This window comes from Oryzias latipes, chromosome 8 (assembly GCF_053564925.1).
Source record: "Oryzias latipes strain Hd-rR chromosome 8, Olatipes_Hd-rR_3.1".
NCBI classification, from domain to species: domain Eukaryota; kingdom Metazoa; phylum Chordata; class Actinopteri; order Beloniformes; family Adrianichthyidae; genus Oryzias; species Oryzias latipes.
In genome coordinates this window covers 11703948-11724517 of record NC_136244.1, presented here as the reverse complement: position 1 = coordinate 11724517, position 20570 = coordinate 11703948, and the positions used below count along the sequence as shown (strand labels likewise).

The 20570-nt window shown below is 37.7% G+C and overlaps 1 protein-coding gene across 1 annotated transcript in view; it reads right to left on the bottom strand.

Moving 5' to 3' along the window:
• mgat5b (alpha-1,6-mannosylglycoprotein 6-beta-N-acetylglucosaminyltransferase B) overlaps positions 1-20570 on the bottom strand; it is a 91884-nt gene that overhangs the window by 67494 nt on the left and 3820 nt on the right. The window contains exons 3-4 of the mRNA XM_023957678.2: positions 4863-5007; positions 932-1041 (exon numbers count right to left, since the gene is read on the bottom strand). Of these exons, the coding sequence (XP_023813446.1) occupies positions 932-1041; positions 4863-5007 (255 nt within the window). The remainder of the gene's footprint in view (positions 1-931; positions 1042-4862; positions 5008-20570) is intronic.

Here is a 20570-nt window from a genome sequence, read left to right as displayed (position 1 = left end):
CTTCAGGTCTATACCCAAATCAGTGAGATCTAACGTTATGACAGCAGAAAAAATTATCTGACAAAGGTTAATATTTCAGTGCTGCCACTTGATTGGTGGGAATGAAATGGTTAGTCTTACTGTTGTGCTACCTTCACACTGAGAGACGTGACGTGCGTTCTTGAACACGTCTACCACCTAGAGATGGAAAGAGGTTTGGTACGAAATGTGTAAGCCGTGCAAATCTCGTGAATCTACCTCCAGGCTTTTTCTTTCACAGCTCTATTATGATATATGAAAGACTTGCTGTCATGGAATTCCGGCCGCGAACAAACCGCTATTATTAAGTTCCCCTCCACGATCAATTTTTTAACGGTTGAAATCCCAATACGCGTATTCACATGCGTTTACATGGACTTTTCATTGAAAGTGGTCAGTTAAACGCTGGTTACCAATGGCAGTGTAAACGTACTGTAGCTTTAGACTTCAATTCTGCAGTGAAATCCCTTAAGAGGCCTATACATGTATGCCAATGCTCAGAGCACAGGTTTTTGGAGGAATGCTCAGAAATACATGAATGGATCAAAATACCGCAGGTATTAACAATATAATGCACTTAAAAGCTTAAAAAAGTTCATTTTGCATCATATAGGCCCTTTAATTGAAGACTATTTAAGGTAGCTGAGAATATCTGGATCCTATTGAAATAAAAGTAATTTGTGAAAGTTCTTGAGCTTTTTGTGTGAAACGTCTGCCTGATCATTCATAGTGAAACAAAATATGGTTTCTTGCTTGAGCAGATAATGATCACGTTCTGCACGATCGACCAGTCTGAAAGCGTAGGTTGGACTGACAGGCAAGAAAACAAAACTAGGTTTGCTCAAAAAACTACAGTTAAACCTTCATATTGAGAAAAGAGCAGTAGAGGATATAATAAAGTGTTTTTCTAAACCTCTGTTGGTGGCAATGCTGCGCTGCAGGATCTGCTCCACCCGCACTGCCATATCAGACATGTTCTGAGCTATGGCCTGGATCCGCTCCACCAATCCAACAGGCTGAATCCTGTAGTACATAAAATAAAGCAAACAACAGAAATGTTAAAAAGAAAATTGAGAGAAAAAACGTTTATTCTTATCATTCTGTCCAGCAATTTTCCATATCTTTTAATACTTTTCATTAGAAATAAACTGAATTTTTTATTTGTTTAGATACTACAGCAATGAGGATACTTCGACTAGTCTCTTAAGTCAGTAGGGAATATAGAAAAGGGCAAAAATTAGTCCGCTTTCAAATCTCATTTAGTGAATTTGACATCATTTGACCAACAAGCTCTTGGCAGAAACAAAGAACAGCAGACAGTTTTCAAAATACAACTATAAAAACTGAAAAAAAGGAAACAAAGAAAAAAGAAGAGTTTAAAAACTGAATAATATTACCATTTTCTATCCCATCATGTTATGAAAATTAGAGAAAGTCAAAAACATGTGAGGAAAACAATGTGTTTGCCACAAGAGAAGCTCCATTCTATTCACTTAAGATGACTAATTACGATCATTGAAGTGCAAAGTTAGCAGTAATTCCTCAGTATAAATTTAAAGAATATAAATTTTAAAGAATTTGCCTAGAAAAACACGAGTATTTAGAGCACAATATGTTTAAAATATGTTCTCTTTTGATCAAATTTAATTTTACAAATCAAATATTTTATGCAAACAAGAACATGCAAATATGAATGTAAATATCTAAAGTACATTTATTTTACATGGATTTAAATGTTATATGTTGACATAGATTTGTATTGAAATATATTTAACATTTAAAAGATTTGTAAAGTTTTTTTTAACTCAATTTGACTCAATTTGTTTAAATTGATTGTGGTTGTCTTCCCCTCTAAAGTGACAAAACCATTCATATCGCTCACTAAAGCATGGAAGAGGTCATATCATGGTGTGGAGTATAGCATGGATCATACAATTCAAGAAAGACTAAAGTTCACAGTAAGCTCTCTCTGTAAAGCTTTTTATGGTAAAATAAATGCATCATTTTGTTAAAAAAAGAATTCTGATGCCAAAAAAAATATAAAGGATACAACTCCTAAAAATATACAAGTTTGAAACAATTTAAGGAAGAGTCTGCAAGAAGTAAAAGAAAAGTAAATGACAAGAATTTTTTTGCCAAAAGTTTGATGTAAAGTTTGTTAAGACTTCAAATCTGAGTTTTTACTTTACTGTTATTTAATCTATTTTACTGTTATTGAGCATCTCTCCTAACAGAACTGGAACAGTAATTACAACCAGATGAGACTGTCAAAGCCTCATTTAATTGCCATAAAAAAGACAAAGAGAATCCAAAGATCTGCATTTTTAATCAATTTTAAAAGCAAACAGAGCACATTTTTTCACATTTTCTTCAGCACGACAGGACGCTTTCTATTGCTGCCTTCATATTTTTTAAAAGGTTTAAATAATTGGTTTTTTGGCAAAACCTGTCGGGCCTCAGCTTAAAAATGTGAAGTTCCCATTTGTACTTTAGGAAACAAAAACTGTTGGCATACAAAACATGGAATTTTTTTGCAAGTGGAAATTTGTTCAAAACTATCATTTTAATTTTGTGCATGTGTGTCTGACCACTGCAGTCACCAGGGTTTGGAGGACCATCTTACTGCATATGCGTTTTTTTGAACAACTGAAGGTGAATCTCTGCTAAGTTGATAAAAAAGGGAAGCTTCCAGTGCTTCTGCAATGAATCATGAATTTCTTTTAGCATTTTGAATAAAAACAAACCCTGAAATAAAGTATTTAAATTGGAACTTTTGAATTCTTGCATTTCCAAGTGATTTTTTGTTAAATATAAAACCTGGAAAATTCATAATAATGAATGCAGGTGCAGAAAGATAAAGCTCAAACAGCCAGTCTATTTTAGCGAAACAGCATATTTTTGCATTTTTCCATATGTTTGCATTTAATGATTGTCCTTATTACAAATTAAAACAATTCTAATGCTAAGTTTGTCAAACTCTAACTCCAAATTTTGCATTCCATCAGGTCCCTACAAACTGATAGATATAGACGCAATAGCCATCTAAACACACAGCACATACCCGGTATGCTATGAACTGCAGGAGAGCATGGGGGGAAAATAATGGGTTTTGGAAAGGAATTCTGTCCACTGTAATACCTCAGGTCAACCCTGACCCTTAGCCATGCAGGGAGAAATGTTTTCACCACCAAGAAAAATGGCCTTTGTGTCACAAGAACATTACCAGATTGGACCCTGAGAGGGCAATTAATGGGCTGTTAAATAATTGTGGTTGAGAGTTTAGTCACGTGGCTTTGTGTGAAGAAATATAAATTATACTCTGAATGACAAAGATATTTCTATGAGTTGGAGGGTTCTTCCTCAAGTTTCTGGTCAGAGAAGGTTATATCAAATAGAGCTGCACGATATGAGGACAACTTGCGCTGTGCGATGTTAGTGATCAATGACGCTAGGACTTGTGATACATAAACAAATAGCTAAACAACGAAAACATAATTTCTATTTTACTACAACAGTTTTATCTAAACAAAAGACAACATAACTTAAATTATGCTCCAAATGACCTTACATAGGAGGCGGGCATCTAACATAAAAGTCCTCTGTTTGGTTGGTCGATGACATAAAGCACTTCTTCCAATTAGTCAAATGCATAAACGGTTTTATTTGATTCGTTAACTACTTGAAGCTAACATGAGATTCTGTGTAAACGTGTGTAAACATTTATTGTAACCATATTTGTAACAGTTTTTTGTGGGACTAGACGGTGAAAAAAAGGAGGGAAGAGTAGAGAGGATTGTTAAAGAGGGGGGAGTAGGTGGGCGATTATAGAAGGGGGGGGGGGTTAAAACCATAAAGCAACAAGATGCTGGATGTTTATAATCATTACATTCAGGTTTAGAAGTGAAACAGATCTAAAAGGGGCGGGGGCTGTCCACACACACACACACACTAAAATTTTACAAACATACCTGTTCACAAACAAACAAGTAAACATGTACAAAATACAAACCGTTTACACACACATACTTGTGCATTCACACTAACACACATGAAAAATTTCATTCAGTCACGCAAACTGCAAAGGTGAGCTAACACCTGTCCTCGAGTCACTGTTTATGTTCTTCTAAAGTGGATGATGGAATGTAAAACGACAGAGGGAGAGTGCCCAGTCATCCCTAAACCGCGGCAGCGGCGGTATCCAGGACCACCCCCCAACACTTGCACAGTAGCAGATAGAGAACAACCGCCCGCCGGGCAATCGCATCCGCCACCCAGGCCAGGGCCAGCAGGACCGCCAACGGGGCCAGAGAGCAGGGAGGGATAGGGGAACAGCAGGATAGGAACCGAACCTACGATATATCAAATAGAGGTTGATCGCTCTACCACTGCACCATAGTTGGCCTGACATGTTTACATTCGTACATTTTAAGTAACAACAGTAATAATGGATTACCCCAACATAATAATGGATTAGATTTATTTGCGCTTTTCCAGACACTCAAAGCTCTTACAATGTGTCCACTAATCATTCAGTCCTCATTCATTCTTGGTGATGGTGAGCTACTGATGTAGCCACAGCTGCCCTGGGGCAGACTAACAGAGGCGTGGCTGCCAGTTCGCGCCTACGGCCCCTCTGACCATCACTGGGACATTCATGCACATTCACACACCAGTGGAGCCACACTGGAGGCAGGAAGTGTGAAGTGACTTGCCCAAGGACACAATGACAGTTGACTGAGGGGAGCGGGGATCAAACCGCCAACCCTTTGAATATTAAACAACCTGCTCCTGAGCCTCTGCCGCCCCACAAGTATAGGAGGTGAGTTGGTTGCTGTTGTGTGTACCTGTCCAGAGCTGAGCTCAGTTCTTCCAGCCGGTGGTTGTCTGTGGCGTTTCCCAGTTTAGACAGAGCGTCCATTCTTTTCATGATCACCTCCAGGGTGTCACTGATTTTTCTCAGCACGCCGCGGGACTCCTGTCCTCCCAGAACTAAAGACATAAAGAAACGGAGCACAGCTTTGTTCTGATACAGAAGGAATTAGAGAAACAAGTAAAAAAGGGCACACAAACTGAAAATGCCTAATCCAGTTTGTGCCTGTCCCAAGGCCAGTAAATGCAGAGGGTAGTGTCAAAAAGAGACACATCAAATAGATTAAAGGAGAAAATGGACATATTGATAGATGAACTGATATGATAATAGGATGATTTTCTAAACCTTTTAAGGTCTTGGAGGGATATGACACCCCGAACTGTCAGGACACCCAGATTTCCCCCCATTGATTTTCTACCTACACCCCATAGTGGGGCTGGCTAAATCCAGGCCTGTTGATGCATCATTGCAACAAAAAGGAATACAAATCTAGTCTATTCTCATTTGCATTTGTTCCTTGGTTCCCACATCTTTTATGGCCATAATGAACCTCATGGCTATTCAAATGTCAGAAGTAAACCAAAGAGTTCAGATTAGCAAACATCTGACAAACAATGAACACGGAAGCAGCTACCGGCCATAAGGTCATATCAGGTCCCGTGGCAGCAAAGATCTGCACAGTCTTCATTGTTCACCATAACCCTAATCATATTCATAACTATTAAACTGCAGCATCAGCTGCTATAACAAGGTTAGTTTTTTGCTTCAAACTGTAAAAGTTCAGCAATTTTTAATAAAGAGTCAAATTGTAACAGCAAGGGCTATGTGTGTGTGTGTGTGTGTGGGGGGGGGGGGGGGGGTAGAAAAGAAAGTGGCCTCAAAATTCGATTGTATTTGATGACGAAGTAAAAATAGAGTTTAGCCCCTAAATTTTTCCTCATCATCTTCAGAAACTACAGTTTACAGAGTTATTTTCCTTGTCAGAGCCGATCTATCAACGGTCAAATAAAAGTCAATGTTTCCCTAGGAGAAAAATGGCATGACATGACCAGTAAGTAAAATAACGAGATTAAGGGGGGGAAGCAATGCTCTAACACTCTCTGTGTTGTTTTAAAAAGCCTAAAACAAGAATAAAGCAATAATGTTCCAACAGGATATTCAATAAGGACTCACAATTTTTATGAAAATATGATGAACTAGAGTTGAGATTCACACAACCTTTTCAGTCCCTTAAATGTTATTTTCTCTTTTACTTGATCGGTTCTAGCATTGTCAACCTTTGAATAATTTAAGACTCAGCAAATTGTCATTTTGTGGCAAGAGACACAAAGTGACTCCCATTTCAGTTTGTGTACAAAACACCGAAAAGAATCAACCGAAGGAAGAAAATGCTGTCAGCTGACTGGAAAGGCCTAAAACCAACCTAGATATATATGATGTTTTTGGTGTTTTTAGCATGTTTCAATAGCATATTTCTAATGATGGAGAACACATAAAAAGAAAATTAAGCTAGAAATTGCATATTTCCGTATTTCTTTAGTCATATCATTGTGAATCAGGAGCTGATGAAAAAATGCAGCTTGAAAAGAAAGTCATATTTGTAAACAAAAAAATAACTGGGCAGGCCACAAGCTCCCTGCTCCGCTCCATTCTGATGCATCCACTTGTATTCGACTAGATCCATGTATGTCTTTGTTTTCCTCCTCTGAGCTGCATCTGGATCAAAACTGGACAGCTGGACAGCTCCAATATTGCTCGCCATTTGTGTTGCACCCACCAGTAATGTTAGCATGGGAGTGTAAGGGGCTGTAAGCTAGGGGGAGAGAGTAGACAGAGAGCTTTCAGTAAAGTAAGTTCATTCCACCCTGCACAACATGTGTTTAAGTGACCACTTTCAACGAAAACTCTATGTAAAGGCGTATAGATGCCCGTTTCTGGGGTTCTGCGTTAAAAACTCTCATGTTCACGTGTCGCTTCACAAGTTTCTAAAACTGTTTTTCAGACTCTACGTACAAAACGTGCAGCCATTAAATGCCCGTTGAAAGTTAAAATGGTCAAAATTTGATGAATCAGGTACTTGGATTTGGTAGTGACTTAAGGAGGGCGTCCATTTAATTCTCGGAAATGCCAACCACTTGAAAATTCATCATGGAGGAAAAATTAATAATTGCGGTTTGCCCAGCCGGCATCAATGCTATGTCCGAATACCCTGCCTAACCCCTTTATAGTGCACTATATAGTGTGTTTGCCATTTTGTAGTGCTGTCTGAATCAACAATTCCAAAATCCAGTGCCCTAGAAATTACCCAGAAAGAAGTCTGCAAAAAACCAGTGTGCATTGATGCTCACCAGATTAGCGAATATAGACCACAATGCATTGTGTCGGAACAATTCTTCCCCAAAAAATGTATTTAAATGTATTTTTTTGATAAACCATTAACGTTTTTATCTTTAGAAGACAGCAGCTTCATAAACAATCTTTGCAAACACCCATATCAATTAGATTTTATCTTCGTGAAATCAATGCTGTCATATCCAAGGTTTACAAAAAACAAAAACAAAAGTAGTGAGCACGGTGTCCGAATTGCTTTTAAAATTCAGGGCACTACATAATGCCACACTATATAGCTTTTTAGTAGTTAGGAGTTAGGTGGGAACTCGGACTTAGCCCAAGTCTTTCATGTATCGGAATAAAGCGATAAAGGAAAAAGCCTGGAGCAAAATTCCCAAGACTAAAATGCCTTTTTACAATTTGCACCAACCCTCTTCTAACTGTAGGTGGTGGACAGTAGAAGACAAAAACAAAAAAAAGAAGCCCCTCCCTGCTCGTCTAGTGTGAACACCATGGGCTAAACATGTGTTCAAGAATGTGCAATTAGCGCTTTCAGGAATGGGTATCACATTCACAGTGTGAACATAGCCTGGCATGGAGAGAAAGGGAGGGAAGAGGCAAATTTCCAGTGAAAAAACTATGGCCGAACCATACGCCCACTGGCTTCTCCCTAACCCTTCTATTGAAGGGGCATTTGAAGAACTAGGGGTGTCCGAAATCATTCTTTTTAAGTGTAGAGCGAAGAGACTACAACTTCTGCGTCCCTCTGCCTGTAGGGCCAGCCACAAATTTGTTTTAAGTAAGTGCTCTGAAGCACAGACGTTTACATTTAAATATAAGTTATGACTTATTGTTTTAGCATGACTTTTTTAAGTTATAAAACTGATTTTATCATTTATTTTCCTAGTGCTGGTAGCGAACATTAATGACGTCATCGAGTGTTAGTGCAGTCCAAATTCTAAGACTATTTTTTTCTGTATCTCTCTGCTTGGAGCGATAAATGAAGGAGAGGGAGAAGCCATAGGGGTAGGGGAAGAATTCAGATTCAGCCTAAGTTCTAGAAAACAACACAGTGTTTTGGATTTTGTCTCAAAACTACATATTCATGATTAAAAGACCACTAGAAACACTTTTACAATAGATCAAAAGATGATTGGAGTGGGACGTTAAGGTTCCCTCTTGGTCGCATGCAGTTGTGCTAAAGAATTATAAGAAAAAAAAAGAAGTCTTGCAATTCACAGAACCCATTCTAAAAACAGCTTTACAACAGAGTTACTATAAATGTTTGCAATCATAAGCTCAGTAAACAACCTTTGCTTCTTGCACTTAAGGTATCTCTGGGGACACATTTGCTGTTTCTTTTTTTTTTTCTTTTGTTTGTTTTTAAATTGCAGATTTCGATGGAGTGTGTCTTCATTCAAACATAAAAACCTTCCCAGGGTGATTCGTCCTCAGCTGGGTAATGAAAGGTAGCTTTTGCAGGAGTTAATGACTCAGTTTTGGTAATGCTGCAGAACAATAAGTATTCGGAAATTCTAATTAGATGACTTCTTGTGCGGGAGGTGGAATGTGCACTTAAACAGCGGCTGGGCAGACAGGAACAAGTCCACAGAGAGATGCATGCAGCTTCCTACCTCAGACTGTCTCTCTTTCATTTTTTTTTCCTCACATGCACATTTTCAGAGGAATTCTGACTCTTTGTGTTTTTGTCTGCAGAACTATTAGCCGACAGTGAGGGTTTTTGAAGGATGTCCTGTTATATAAAAGACGGTTCAAATTACTTTTTTTTCCAACCAGACAGTTTGCACTCATTTGTCTCATTAAGGGCTGGATTTGGAAATAAAGACAATTATTGTTAAATTGAGTCCAAATCTTTTTGCTCCAAAATCCTGACAATAAAAAAATGTAAAGGCCCGTACACACCGGGACGAATATTCGCCAGGCGTTATCCGCCAGCGTTTTTCGCCACGTTTTTTGTGTTCACACCCAGGCGATTTTCGCTGACGTGGAGCCGAGCGAACATGCAATTTCATTCCCTGACATTAGATGGCGTTGCTCCAACTGGTGCTTGGTTCGGGGATATTTTAGAATGTCCGTCATTATTTCTTCGCGGCTGTGTAGATGCAACTCGGCGTCTATCTTCTTCGCTGGTATGTGTGCTCAGCAAGGCACTTTTGTGTTTGAGCGCCCCCAAGTTGTGTTTTACTGTAACTTCAGAAGCTCCAGACACGTGTGCAAAAGCGCCATTCTCATTGGTCGAATAGATTTCGACGCGACGCGTCAAAAAAAAAAACGAACCCGAGGCGTTTTTTTTTTTTTTTGACGCTTTGACGCGTGGCAATTTTTCGCGTCGGTGTGCACACTCTCATTGGTGCCCTTTGTTTAGTCAAGAGGTATTAAACGTCGGCGAAAATCGCGCGTGAAATTCGTCCCGGTGTGTACGGGCCTTAAGACTCAAAACTGCTCAAACTCTACTGTAATTCTTGGTTTGACTTTAAGGTTGTCATTTTAAATTCAATAAATGTTGACAAATTAAACTGTCTTTTAGGGATGGGTACCGTGCCCCGGTATTGAACCAGCCCCGGGGCCACATTTTTCAAGACCGCAGTATCGTTAAGATCTGACCTGAACGGTTCTGCAATCGGTACTGGAGAAGTTACTTTTTCTTTTTTTTGTGTGTTCCACAAGCGTTTTCTGCCATATTTAACTCACCAAGTCAGTCAATTTTCAGTTAATTAATGATTATTTTAATTTCGGTATTCTCGTTGAAGCGGAGAGCTCTGTCTGTCTATTTGTGTGCACGGGGGGCGGGGCTGTTCAGACGGCACGCGCCGCGCGCGCACACACACAAGACAAGGCAGCGCACACACAGTGGCGATCTCGGAGGGGACACGTGAGCGCCCTAGACTAAGAACACCCGTTTCTGCGTAAACTTAATGAAGTTTGCATCAAAGAGCCTCTACCATCCTGTCACCTTGCTGCTACGATGACCGTATGTTAGGCTGTTTGTGTAGAACACGCTGCGTGTTTAAGCGGCGTGTTCTACACAAAACAAACAGGTAGAGAGGCGGGGCTTAGATTCACCGCTTATGATTCCAGACCCGTGACAAACTATCAGCTGCTTCCTAATACTTAATAATAATTAATGACTAATGATATTTGTCATCCGTAAAATTAATATAATTTATTGGGTTTACTGGATTTAAACAAAAATAAATAAATAGAAAGGAGGCTGCATCAAAGTGAATTTGTATCCATCATCTCACTCAATCCTAACTCTGGTGTTTGACAGACAGAAAAGTCTATTCAAGGTTGTGGAAAATGGACAAAAGATCAAAGGAAACATCACTCTCATAAAGAATACAAATAACTAGATTAAATAATTAAAATGAATATCCTGTCTGGAACATTCTAATGTATAAAGTAAAATTTTTTGTTAAAAAAAGTGTTGTTGCATAATGAGGAAATAAAACGCTTTATGTTCTTAATTTGTTATTTATTTATTTTTCGTCCTCAAAAAGTATCGATAAGAGTACCGTTAAAATACCGGATCGATAAGCAGTATCGATAAGAGTAGTAGTACCGTTAAAACCTTGACGATACCCATCCCTACTGTCTTTCAGTGTCATTTTTTGTAAACAAAAATGTTGATTTATGTTCTAAGAATAAGTGCCACTTTTAGATTTTGTGAGGATTTATTAAATTGTACTTTTATAGTACTAATTGTACTATAAAATTGCACTAAGATGGTATCCTCATTTTGTTCACATTTAGCTCTTAAATTAATCATTTCCATGTATTACACTAGTCTTTGTCCCTGTAATCAAAATGAACTACAATATGGTACATAACAACTCAAAAAATACAAACAACTTGATTAGGACTTACAAGAAAGTCCCACTGCGATAATCAAAAGATTATTCTATAAACAGTTGTGCTAAAGAATTATTTAAAAAAAAAAGTAACTGTTGGCTCTAAGTAAGCTGTCCCACTTCCCGGCATTCACCTGTTTACACACTCCCCCACCTGCAGTTTACTGCCCCTCACACTCCCAACCTAATATTGGTGCAACAAGAACAGCGAGCAATATTGGGGCTATTCAGCCATACCTATGATTCACTAAAAATTCAATTTAAAAAAAACTCATAAATGCAATATTAAGCTTAATTTTCTTTATTTGAAAGAAATAAATTTATTTTAGTGGGTAATTAAATAAAAAATGACTTGCTGCATGGACAGATTATTTTTCTATGTTTCTGGGTTCTTCCTAAAGTTTAGTGTTCCTCTCATATTTTTTGGATAGCTTTTTCCTGTGCAAAAAAAAATGTTTTTATAATGTTTTTTAAACACATATCTTGACAAAATCCTCAGGCTTTGGGGGAAAAGTAAATTTTTCTGAGCTTCAAACAGTGACGTGCGGTCCACAGTTTCTAAGGTTAAAATCGCAGAATTTGACTGTTGCTTAATCACATACGGAGCGGAAACTCCTGGTGCTTCACCTCATGTCTAACTGCATGACTCAATTTTAACAGTGACGGGCCATCAGAGCGCTGACTGTAAGTGGACTTCATCTACAAGTAAAGGTAAGGCCAAACATGGTTTTCAATTTATTTTTTTTAAATAACATAGGAGTTAACGGAAAAAGAATTTAAGTATTTGAAAACTAAATTTTAGGCCTAAAATAATTATTTTTATGATCATTTTCACAGACAAAATTTGATAACACTGATTAAAGCACCAGAATTTGAAGTTGGAAAAATACCAGAAATAATTTCTGAGGGTCAAAATTAAATGTGTGCTAAACACATCTGTATACTTTCATTTGCTTGCAGTAAATATGAATAATTTATACAAAAGAAGAGTGTTCAATCCATATCTATAAAATAAATATTTTCTGTAGGAAAAATATCTCCTTGTGTGTATCTTTTATGCTGTTAGCTGCTGTTGGATGAATGCTGAAATATTCAGTTCTAGCAATTGTAAATCTGACTGCAAAGGAGTCAGTGCCTCACCAGCCATCAACCTCACCGCACGTCACTGGCTTCAAACCATTTAACGTGTCTGTTCTTACCTTTCAAAACATTATCAAAGCTTATCCATGATGCGATTCTAATGGGAAAACAACATGACTGTATTTGTGAGGAAAATGTTTTGTTAAGCAAAGTGACATATTGATTTTTTTTTCTCTTGTGTATAACTCTATCTGCTAAAAAAAAATAGTTTTTTCTTTGTCTTCTTTGTATTTAATTGGCTGGCTGTCCAGACGTCATACTCACTGTTAAATTGAAGCTAAAAAATACCATATATCTCCTTCAACTCAGATGTAATTCAGATAAGCTCAGAACCCCCACCACCTCGACCAGCTCCCTTCCATCTCAGATATTCATTATTGAGAACGCTGATTGGGACTGAGGTGGCCTCTTCTCTTTGGCACCTATGAGCGAGTCAATGAATACAGACGCTATTAAAACGAAATGCTCTGTCACTTATACCTTGTGCAGCTCCAGCCCCTTATTAATTCTGACAGGCTGAGAAAAAAAAAAAAGAGAGAAACTAGCAGCACATCCTTTTAAACATGGCTCTCTCCACCTTCAGTCATTGCCCTAATCTAGTTATTTCCTGAGGTAACCACCTATCAGGGACCACATTATGCAAGAAGACTGCAATGCTTGGTTAGGGCCATGGCTTTTTCCTGTAAATTCTGAAACACGGCTGTATTTTCAGTTTCCTTAATTCATAGCAGATGCAATTCTGCAGTGTGATTTAATGCAGGAACACATAAATAATACTCTGTTTCCCAGTCTTAACAGCACAGAGCACACTGACTGCTATATATTTTGGTGTAGCACTAAGCTTAAAGGCTATGTCGAATCATATTTGCACTCATTGGCCACTTTATTGTGTGCTAGTTTAAATAAATCTTAACAGAATTACCAGACAATCACTGAACTTGATGCATTTAAAGATGTAAAAGCAGTCAAAATGTCTTAGTGCAGTTCAGACTGAACAAAGGATTGAGGATTTCTTTAAAAGATATCCAGGATGCATTTGTACAGTTTCACCTGTGCAAATCAAGGAAAACTAATTCACTGTGATGACCCCTGAAAGGATATGCCACAAGATAAATACCAACAACCCAATTTGATCAATGGGAGATTAACCCTTGGGCTATCCTATGACCCCACCCTGACATTGACGTGTTCTCCCTACCATGACAAAGGTGGATAAAGGTGGAAAGATTTCATATAATCCATGGACACCAGTGAAGATCACAAATCATCGAAGAAAAAAGGGTCAGAGCACTGTCTAGTGGGTCTAGATGACCCAACTCCCAATGTTAAAGTGCCTTGGATAGCACAAGGGTTACAAAACGTAATCAATTGTTACTTGTTAAAGTTTTATCCTTAAATACTATAGTATAGTCACATGGATACATCCTGCTTGCGCCTTCGTCACATGCACCTGTATGGGGGTTAACCTGTACGGGCGTAGTTCCCTTGAGGCCCCCGAGAGAACATGTTCACAACATCACACAAGGGACGTTGTGAACATGGAATGTGCCATTGTTGTACGTGTGGTAAGTGTATTGTAAAGTGTTGTAAAGATAATGCAAGTTACACACGTATGTGACGTACTGGTGATGCTGTTGTACAGGGCCCTTACACCCCACTCTAGTCATTTGTAAGGTGCAAGTACTGGCCCCTTACTGACCGCACGCAAATGCTGCACGCACAGAGTGCGCATGTGTTACGTATGTGTCCGTAGGACGCCAGCAGGATGTCCATACAGGCTACGCCCTGATTGTCAAATTTTCTTATTTCTAAAGCTATGGACATACTGGATATGTGACATGTAAAAATGCATTCTTGAACATGCATTTAGCCCACAAAGTTAACACTGGATTAGCATGGAGGTGCTCCTTCTTGTTTTTCTTTTGCTACTGTTTACTAGCGCATGTCCGCCACCCACAGTTGGAAGAGGTTTGGTGAGAAATTTCAAAGTGGTTCAAATCTGGTGAATCTTGCTCCAGGCTTTATTTTTCACAGCTCTATTTCGATATATGAAAGACTTGGTGTTGTTAAATTCTGTCTGGGCACAAACGGCAATTAGTAATTTCTCTTCTATGATCAATTTTCAAATGGTTGGCACTTCCATGAATTAAAGGGACACCATTCCTACACCACAACCAAATCTGAGCCCCTGATTTTTCAAAGTGTGGCCAAGTTTAACTTGCAACATGTGTTTTGTACGCAGAGCCCAAAAATGGTCTTAAAAATGTGTGCAGCTATGCAGGAATGCAAATGTTTTCAACGCGAAAGCTCGGAAACCACATTCACGCGCACTTTCATAGACTTTTTATTGGAGGATGTCGGTTGAACACGCGTTGCTGAAAGCCGTGTGAGAGAAGTTTAACAGTCTGGATGCAACGACGGAGCACGCATTGGGCGTACAAGGAGTACTTATCACTTGAACAGCACTAACTAGCTTGCTGTTCAAAGTGCAAGGTTTGGGGGGTTGAAGAAATGAAAAATCTGTACAACACACTTGCATCTCACTTACTTCACTCCAACTTACTCTTACGTGATGTACTTACTTTTAAGTGCTCACTACTACTTGTCGTGTGGACCGAGTCTATGGAAGAAATGTGCACGAACATTTTGCTTACCAAGCGGTCTATGCTCTTAAAATTTTGCATGGGCCACCTGCGTGCCTCCACCCATAGGGCAGATGTGACTAAGGCATTAGTAGTGTGGTGGTTTTGGTGGTTCAATGATATGGGGATGTTTCATTTGCACAGCTATGATTTAAACACCCCATCCCATCTCACTGTTTTAACTGATCATGTCCATCCCGTATCAGTGTATCATACTCTGAGTGTTACTTTAAGCAGGACACTTCTCATCACATCAAAAATGAAATAATTTCAAAACGATCACAGGACTTGTTAAAAAAATACCTATGATATGGGATTAAACTCCCATTTCTAGTAATCGACTATGTGATTTTGTTGTGTGCTGGTTTTGTTTGTCACTTCAAATATAAAGAGAGATAAGGTTTAACCTGAACATGACATGCAGTTCTGCACTCACATGTATGGAGAGCATAAAATCTTAATTCATCAAGACAAGGACATTTTTTAAATATATTATTTACACAAAAACCTTCAGAAAAGTCTTGCAATAAACAGACCTCGAAGAGAAAAAGAGAACTGGATGTGAACCAAGACCTTATACCCATATATATATATATATATATATATATATATATTTTTTTTTTATTTTTTTTACAGAGCTCAGATTTTCACCTTGACAGAATGTTTCCTTTCAGTTTTTTCTTTCATGCAGATTCAATTAAAATTGTGTTTCATAATATTCCTGAGCAGCTACTTAGATACATAAAAGAAATGCACAAATAGTGTCTCTGTGAAGTGAAAAATGTGGTTTCTGTTTTTGTCAAACTTTGCTACGCTTTGCTTTTAACAAGCCCGAATTTTATGTTTTCAAAGACAAACCTGTTTGGTTGAGTCTTTCTTTAATTGGCATGAGCATAAAATTGTGCAAAAAAAAAAATAAAATAAATATCCATCTGAAAGAAGAAGAAAAAAAGAAACAGATAGTATCAATAGTAGAAATATAGTAGAAAATCCTCTTCTTTTTTGAGGTTGATGTTCTTAAACCAATTGATGAAATCCACAAAAACGACGTAATATAATTTTTATGAGATGTAAAAGCATAAATTATGATACATTTTAGTGATTTGGGTAGTGTTTGCTCACAACAATTTTAGCTTAAGGTACAAAAGTATTGACATGAGTGTTCAGGAAAAAAAAACACCTTATTTACCCACTGTCTCATTTTTGATCCACACATTTTCAACATGATGTAACTGTATTATAGAGAGTTATACCATGGTCCGGTTGAATATTCGATTCTGATTGGCTGCTAGGTGTGCATTAAAACCTGATAAACGCACGGTGAAAACAGAAGTTCCGGTCACCTTGCTTAAATGTTTTGTATCAACAACCTTTTGCTTCATCAGTTGGACAAAAACAAGTGGTAAGAGGTGAACTTTCTCTCTGAACTGATGCTTTATTCAACCCATCGGGACGATCAGCATATATATATCGCCGAATCTTTACTGCAGCGGTGGTGCTGCGTGACGCGGTGCATCAGATAGTCCGCTTTTTGTGAGAAAAGCGATCTGAATCGGAAAAAAAACAAGAATTAAGGGCTAAAAACTGGTAAATATGTATTGGTTTTGTAAGTGACCATGGACGGTCGCGTCGGACGGTTCAGGCTTCCACGGCGTGCGTTAAAAAGTAATAACGCACACTTCGTCGGCCATTAACCCTTACTTATGAACAATTTTTACATTCTTTAATACAAGTAGTCATTTAAAAAACACTAGATAAGTTATTCTCACCACAAAGTTTTAAAAATCATCAAAAGAAATTCCCGCCAAAAGTGTTTTTAAGATTTTATGGAGGCAGCCATTTTGAAATGACCAGGAAATGCCCTTCTACTGAACCTAGTGGAATGAGGATGAACTACAAGGCAGAAAACACAGACTATGTCGTCTGTTCTGCTTTGTCACATGTTTTGTTTCTCCCTGTTTTTTTTTGTCATGTTCTGGTTAATTTATTAAATGTTTTTAGTTTCTGGATGGAACCAGGAACCGCTCTAGGGCCCATCTTTCGAGGTGGTCTTGGTTTGTTTCCAATCGGGCTGAGCTCCGGTTTACTCTGAGCTTCCACAATCTGAATAGGCTCCATGCTCTGAGTGGAAAACCTGACTCAAACGGCCACCATAGCCAGGCTTTACGTGATGTAAACAGAGTAACGAAGCCACAGTAATATACAGAAACTCTTTAGAATGTGGTCGGATGAATGCAGGATCAATAAAACAACTTTTAAAGTGTTACACATTGCATTACAGTGGTTTCCTGACAATCCATGTCATAAATTCTTATCAGCGTACCTTCTTAGCCGTTGGCTCCTCAATAACGGCCTTGCAGCATGCCTCCGCTCGATCAAAGTAACAAGTAAGAAGTGCTGTGCCTGACGTTGATACAGACGTTCAAAATTGGTCAGCAAAATTTAAAGCTGATCCCAACAAGGACTTCCATTATTCTTTCTTCTGTTGCTTTGCCCTGCCCTTGTTATACCTGGCCAATGAATGAAGAGATCTTCATTTACGTTGTTTGTATACAAGCTTTAGCTTGAATCAGAAATGACCAGTAGATGGCAGTCTGAAAACAGACCAAACGCATAGTTCAGGACTCAGTCCAAATTACCAAATTAAGCGGACTAAATCCAGACCAACTGACTTATCCAGTCTAAATACACCCTAAGGAAAGTTTAAATTAAAATAAAATGTCTCTGGAATGTGTGTATCAAATATGATACGAATGGTTATACAGGGTCAATTATAATCCCTGTAAAATCAAATTTTTATTTGGTTTTATTTTTTGCTTCTTTTGAGAAAAATAAAAAAGAGGGCTCTTATTTTTGTAGCTGAATCTGCTGAAGCAAAGACCTTGGAAAAGAAAATCCATAAAAAAAGAGAAAACATTTGTCTCTGAACTCAGCAGAGTTAAAAGACGAAACGGCAATCACTTGAAGAGGAAATAAAAGGCGGAAATGCAACATGTCACATTATTTTCCTCAGTGAGAAGTATTCTCTTTCATCCTCACACTATTTACAGCTTTTTACATTTCTGCTCAGAAGATCATACCTCAAGATGTCATTTACAAACCCGTGAAAGCTTCTGACCAAAAAACTGAATCTTGTTTTCAAAGGCAAATTTTGGGAAGTTTTTGCATCTGTTAACACTCCAACAAATCAATACAATTATAAAACCTTTGCAAATGTAAAGCAAAATCGATTAAAATTGCTTTTCCTTTTTTATTTTTTTTATTTTGCCATAAAAACACCAAAACAGACCAGTTTATGAAAATACTTTAACATTTAACATAACATAACATCCATTTAACAACAGAAACAAACAAATTGAAAATGAAAATAAAATGAGAATGGATTTTCTGTAAATAGTATACAATTTTCAAACTATGTTATATAAGTCATTGTTCATCCAGGAAATGGCTTCCCTTTTTTCTTTGTGAAGAAATGTTCAAATAAAATTTACACATTTTTAAAAATCTTTGTATTTTGATAACCTGAAAAGAGAATTACTTGTTTTTTCGAACATTACATAGTTCTGTCTCAAAGCCATCCAAACAACTACGACGAGTGCAAAGACTTGCATTACTGGGGTTCAGGTTGGTCACCATGGTTACGAGCAAAATCTTCCAGTACAAAGTAAGTACATTGGGCTCTTCTAGCTTTGATTTATTTGAAAAAAAAATCTCAAAACACTAAATGTAACAAACCAATAACTTTTTTGATTTTGATTTTAATTTCTGTTTTTTTTATCAAAAGTCTTACAAAAGCATCATTTTTAATTGTTTTCTTTTTTTAAAAAGGGAACTTTCGACCAAAATCAGCCGTTTACATATCCATTTGTGTCTGAATATTCAATGGGAGCTTGAATTCTAAAAATCTGAATAGGATAAAGAAAAGCAGGTAAAACTGCATCCAATGTAACTATCTCAACTGAAACACTGGCCAACAGCATCCACGAAGAGCGCTTCTCTCCCATCCACATCCTTCTTGATTCAATATAAAGCTATTTTACCTCCAAATAATTCTACTAGTGATAAGGTTCAGCTTTTATCTTAATTTTAAGTGTTCTACTTGTTTATTTTCTCCCTCAAAGTACTGACTTTTGAAGTTTTTTGGAAACCACAGTCGGATGAATGATACTGAATACCAAGCTCGTTCACATCCAATATTTGGTTTATCCTGCAGAACCATGCGGCAAAAACTTCACTCGGATTATCTGACAGGCTTTGCAGGGAACAGGATGCAGACTGTTTGAGATGTGCACACACCTGATGGTTCAACGTCAAACCCTCACGGTGAAGCGGCTTTCCTGTCATTTCTTAGTACTTGTGTGACCAATCCGGTCACATTTTAGTAAAATAGCAGAGCAAATACGCGTTAATTTCCCCTTCATGTAGAATTTACTCTTGAAAAGAATACAGATAAGGCCCAACACGTCAAAAAATTGGCATAAAAAATTCAATTTTGGGGGAGAATTAAGAAGTTTTTAACCCCTTTAATAAAATCTACAAAAATATTTGCAATATATATGTTTTAAGAGATAGAGATCAATTATGATTGTTGTTTTTGCTAACAACAATGTTTGTTAAAGATGCAAAAATCTTTAAATGAGTCTTCAGGGGAAAAAAACAGCTCATTTACCAACTGTCACAAGTTTTAACCACACATTCTGAACACGGTGTAACTGGAATCTAAAGAATTGTTTATCAACAAATTTGCTTTTTTTCAATATAGTAAGTACTCATTAATAAAAGCAAATAACAATAGATGACTTATTTTTTCCATAGAGTTTTGAAAAATTAGCAAAAAATTTTCTCACCTAAAGTGTTTCTGAGAATTTATGTAAGCAGCCATTTTGAAATGAGCAGGAAAAGCCCCTCTACTGCCCCTGTTGGACAGATGATGAACTACAGGGTACAAAATATGGACCACATTTTATACAATGGGTTTTTAACGAAAGTTTGGATCATACTATTAAAATATAAATATGATAAATATGATACAAAGGTAGATGGTTTTATGGGGTTAAAACAGATAAGCGAAAAAAATGTTTTTTCTTGCACCAAAATGGCAGAAAGGACCTTACGTAAGGATGGAGAGCACATTCAGACCTTTTAGTGTTGCTTTGAGCAGGGAAAGCATTCTAAGCCATTTTTCTCTTCACAGCTAAGCTGAATTAAGAAGCCCGTGGCTAAAGGACAGACTATGAAGGTGGTCTTCAAAGAGCTTATAAGAAAGCAAGGGTGCACCTCTGGAGACTTTAAGATATCAAGGATCAAAAGCTTCTGCCTTTCATGCTTCCCAATCTGGAAGAAATAGCCTCCCACTGTCCCCTCCTCTCCTACTTTTTCTACATCATTAGCCCGTGCACCTTCAAAGAGGGGTAATGAAAGGAATGCATGCATTTCAAATCTGGACGCTGCTTTGTATCTAAACTCAACTGTGTGGATGTGCAGTCAGAGCATGCCTAAAGCACTTAGACATCTGTAAAGGTGCAAAAAAAATGAAGCAAAAAAAAAGAAAGAGAAAAGAGCAGTTACCTGTTTTCCTTCATGTGTTTTTGCTCATCAAGCAGTTCATGTCATTAAAGGTGAACCCAGGGCTCCAACTCAGCCAAAGCATGAATGTGTTGTTTACCCCTCCAGACTCAAATATACTGCTGTGGTGCT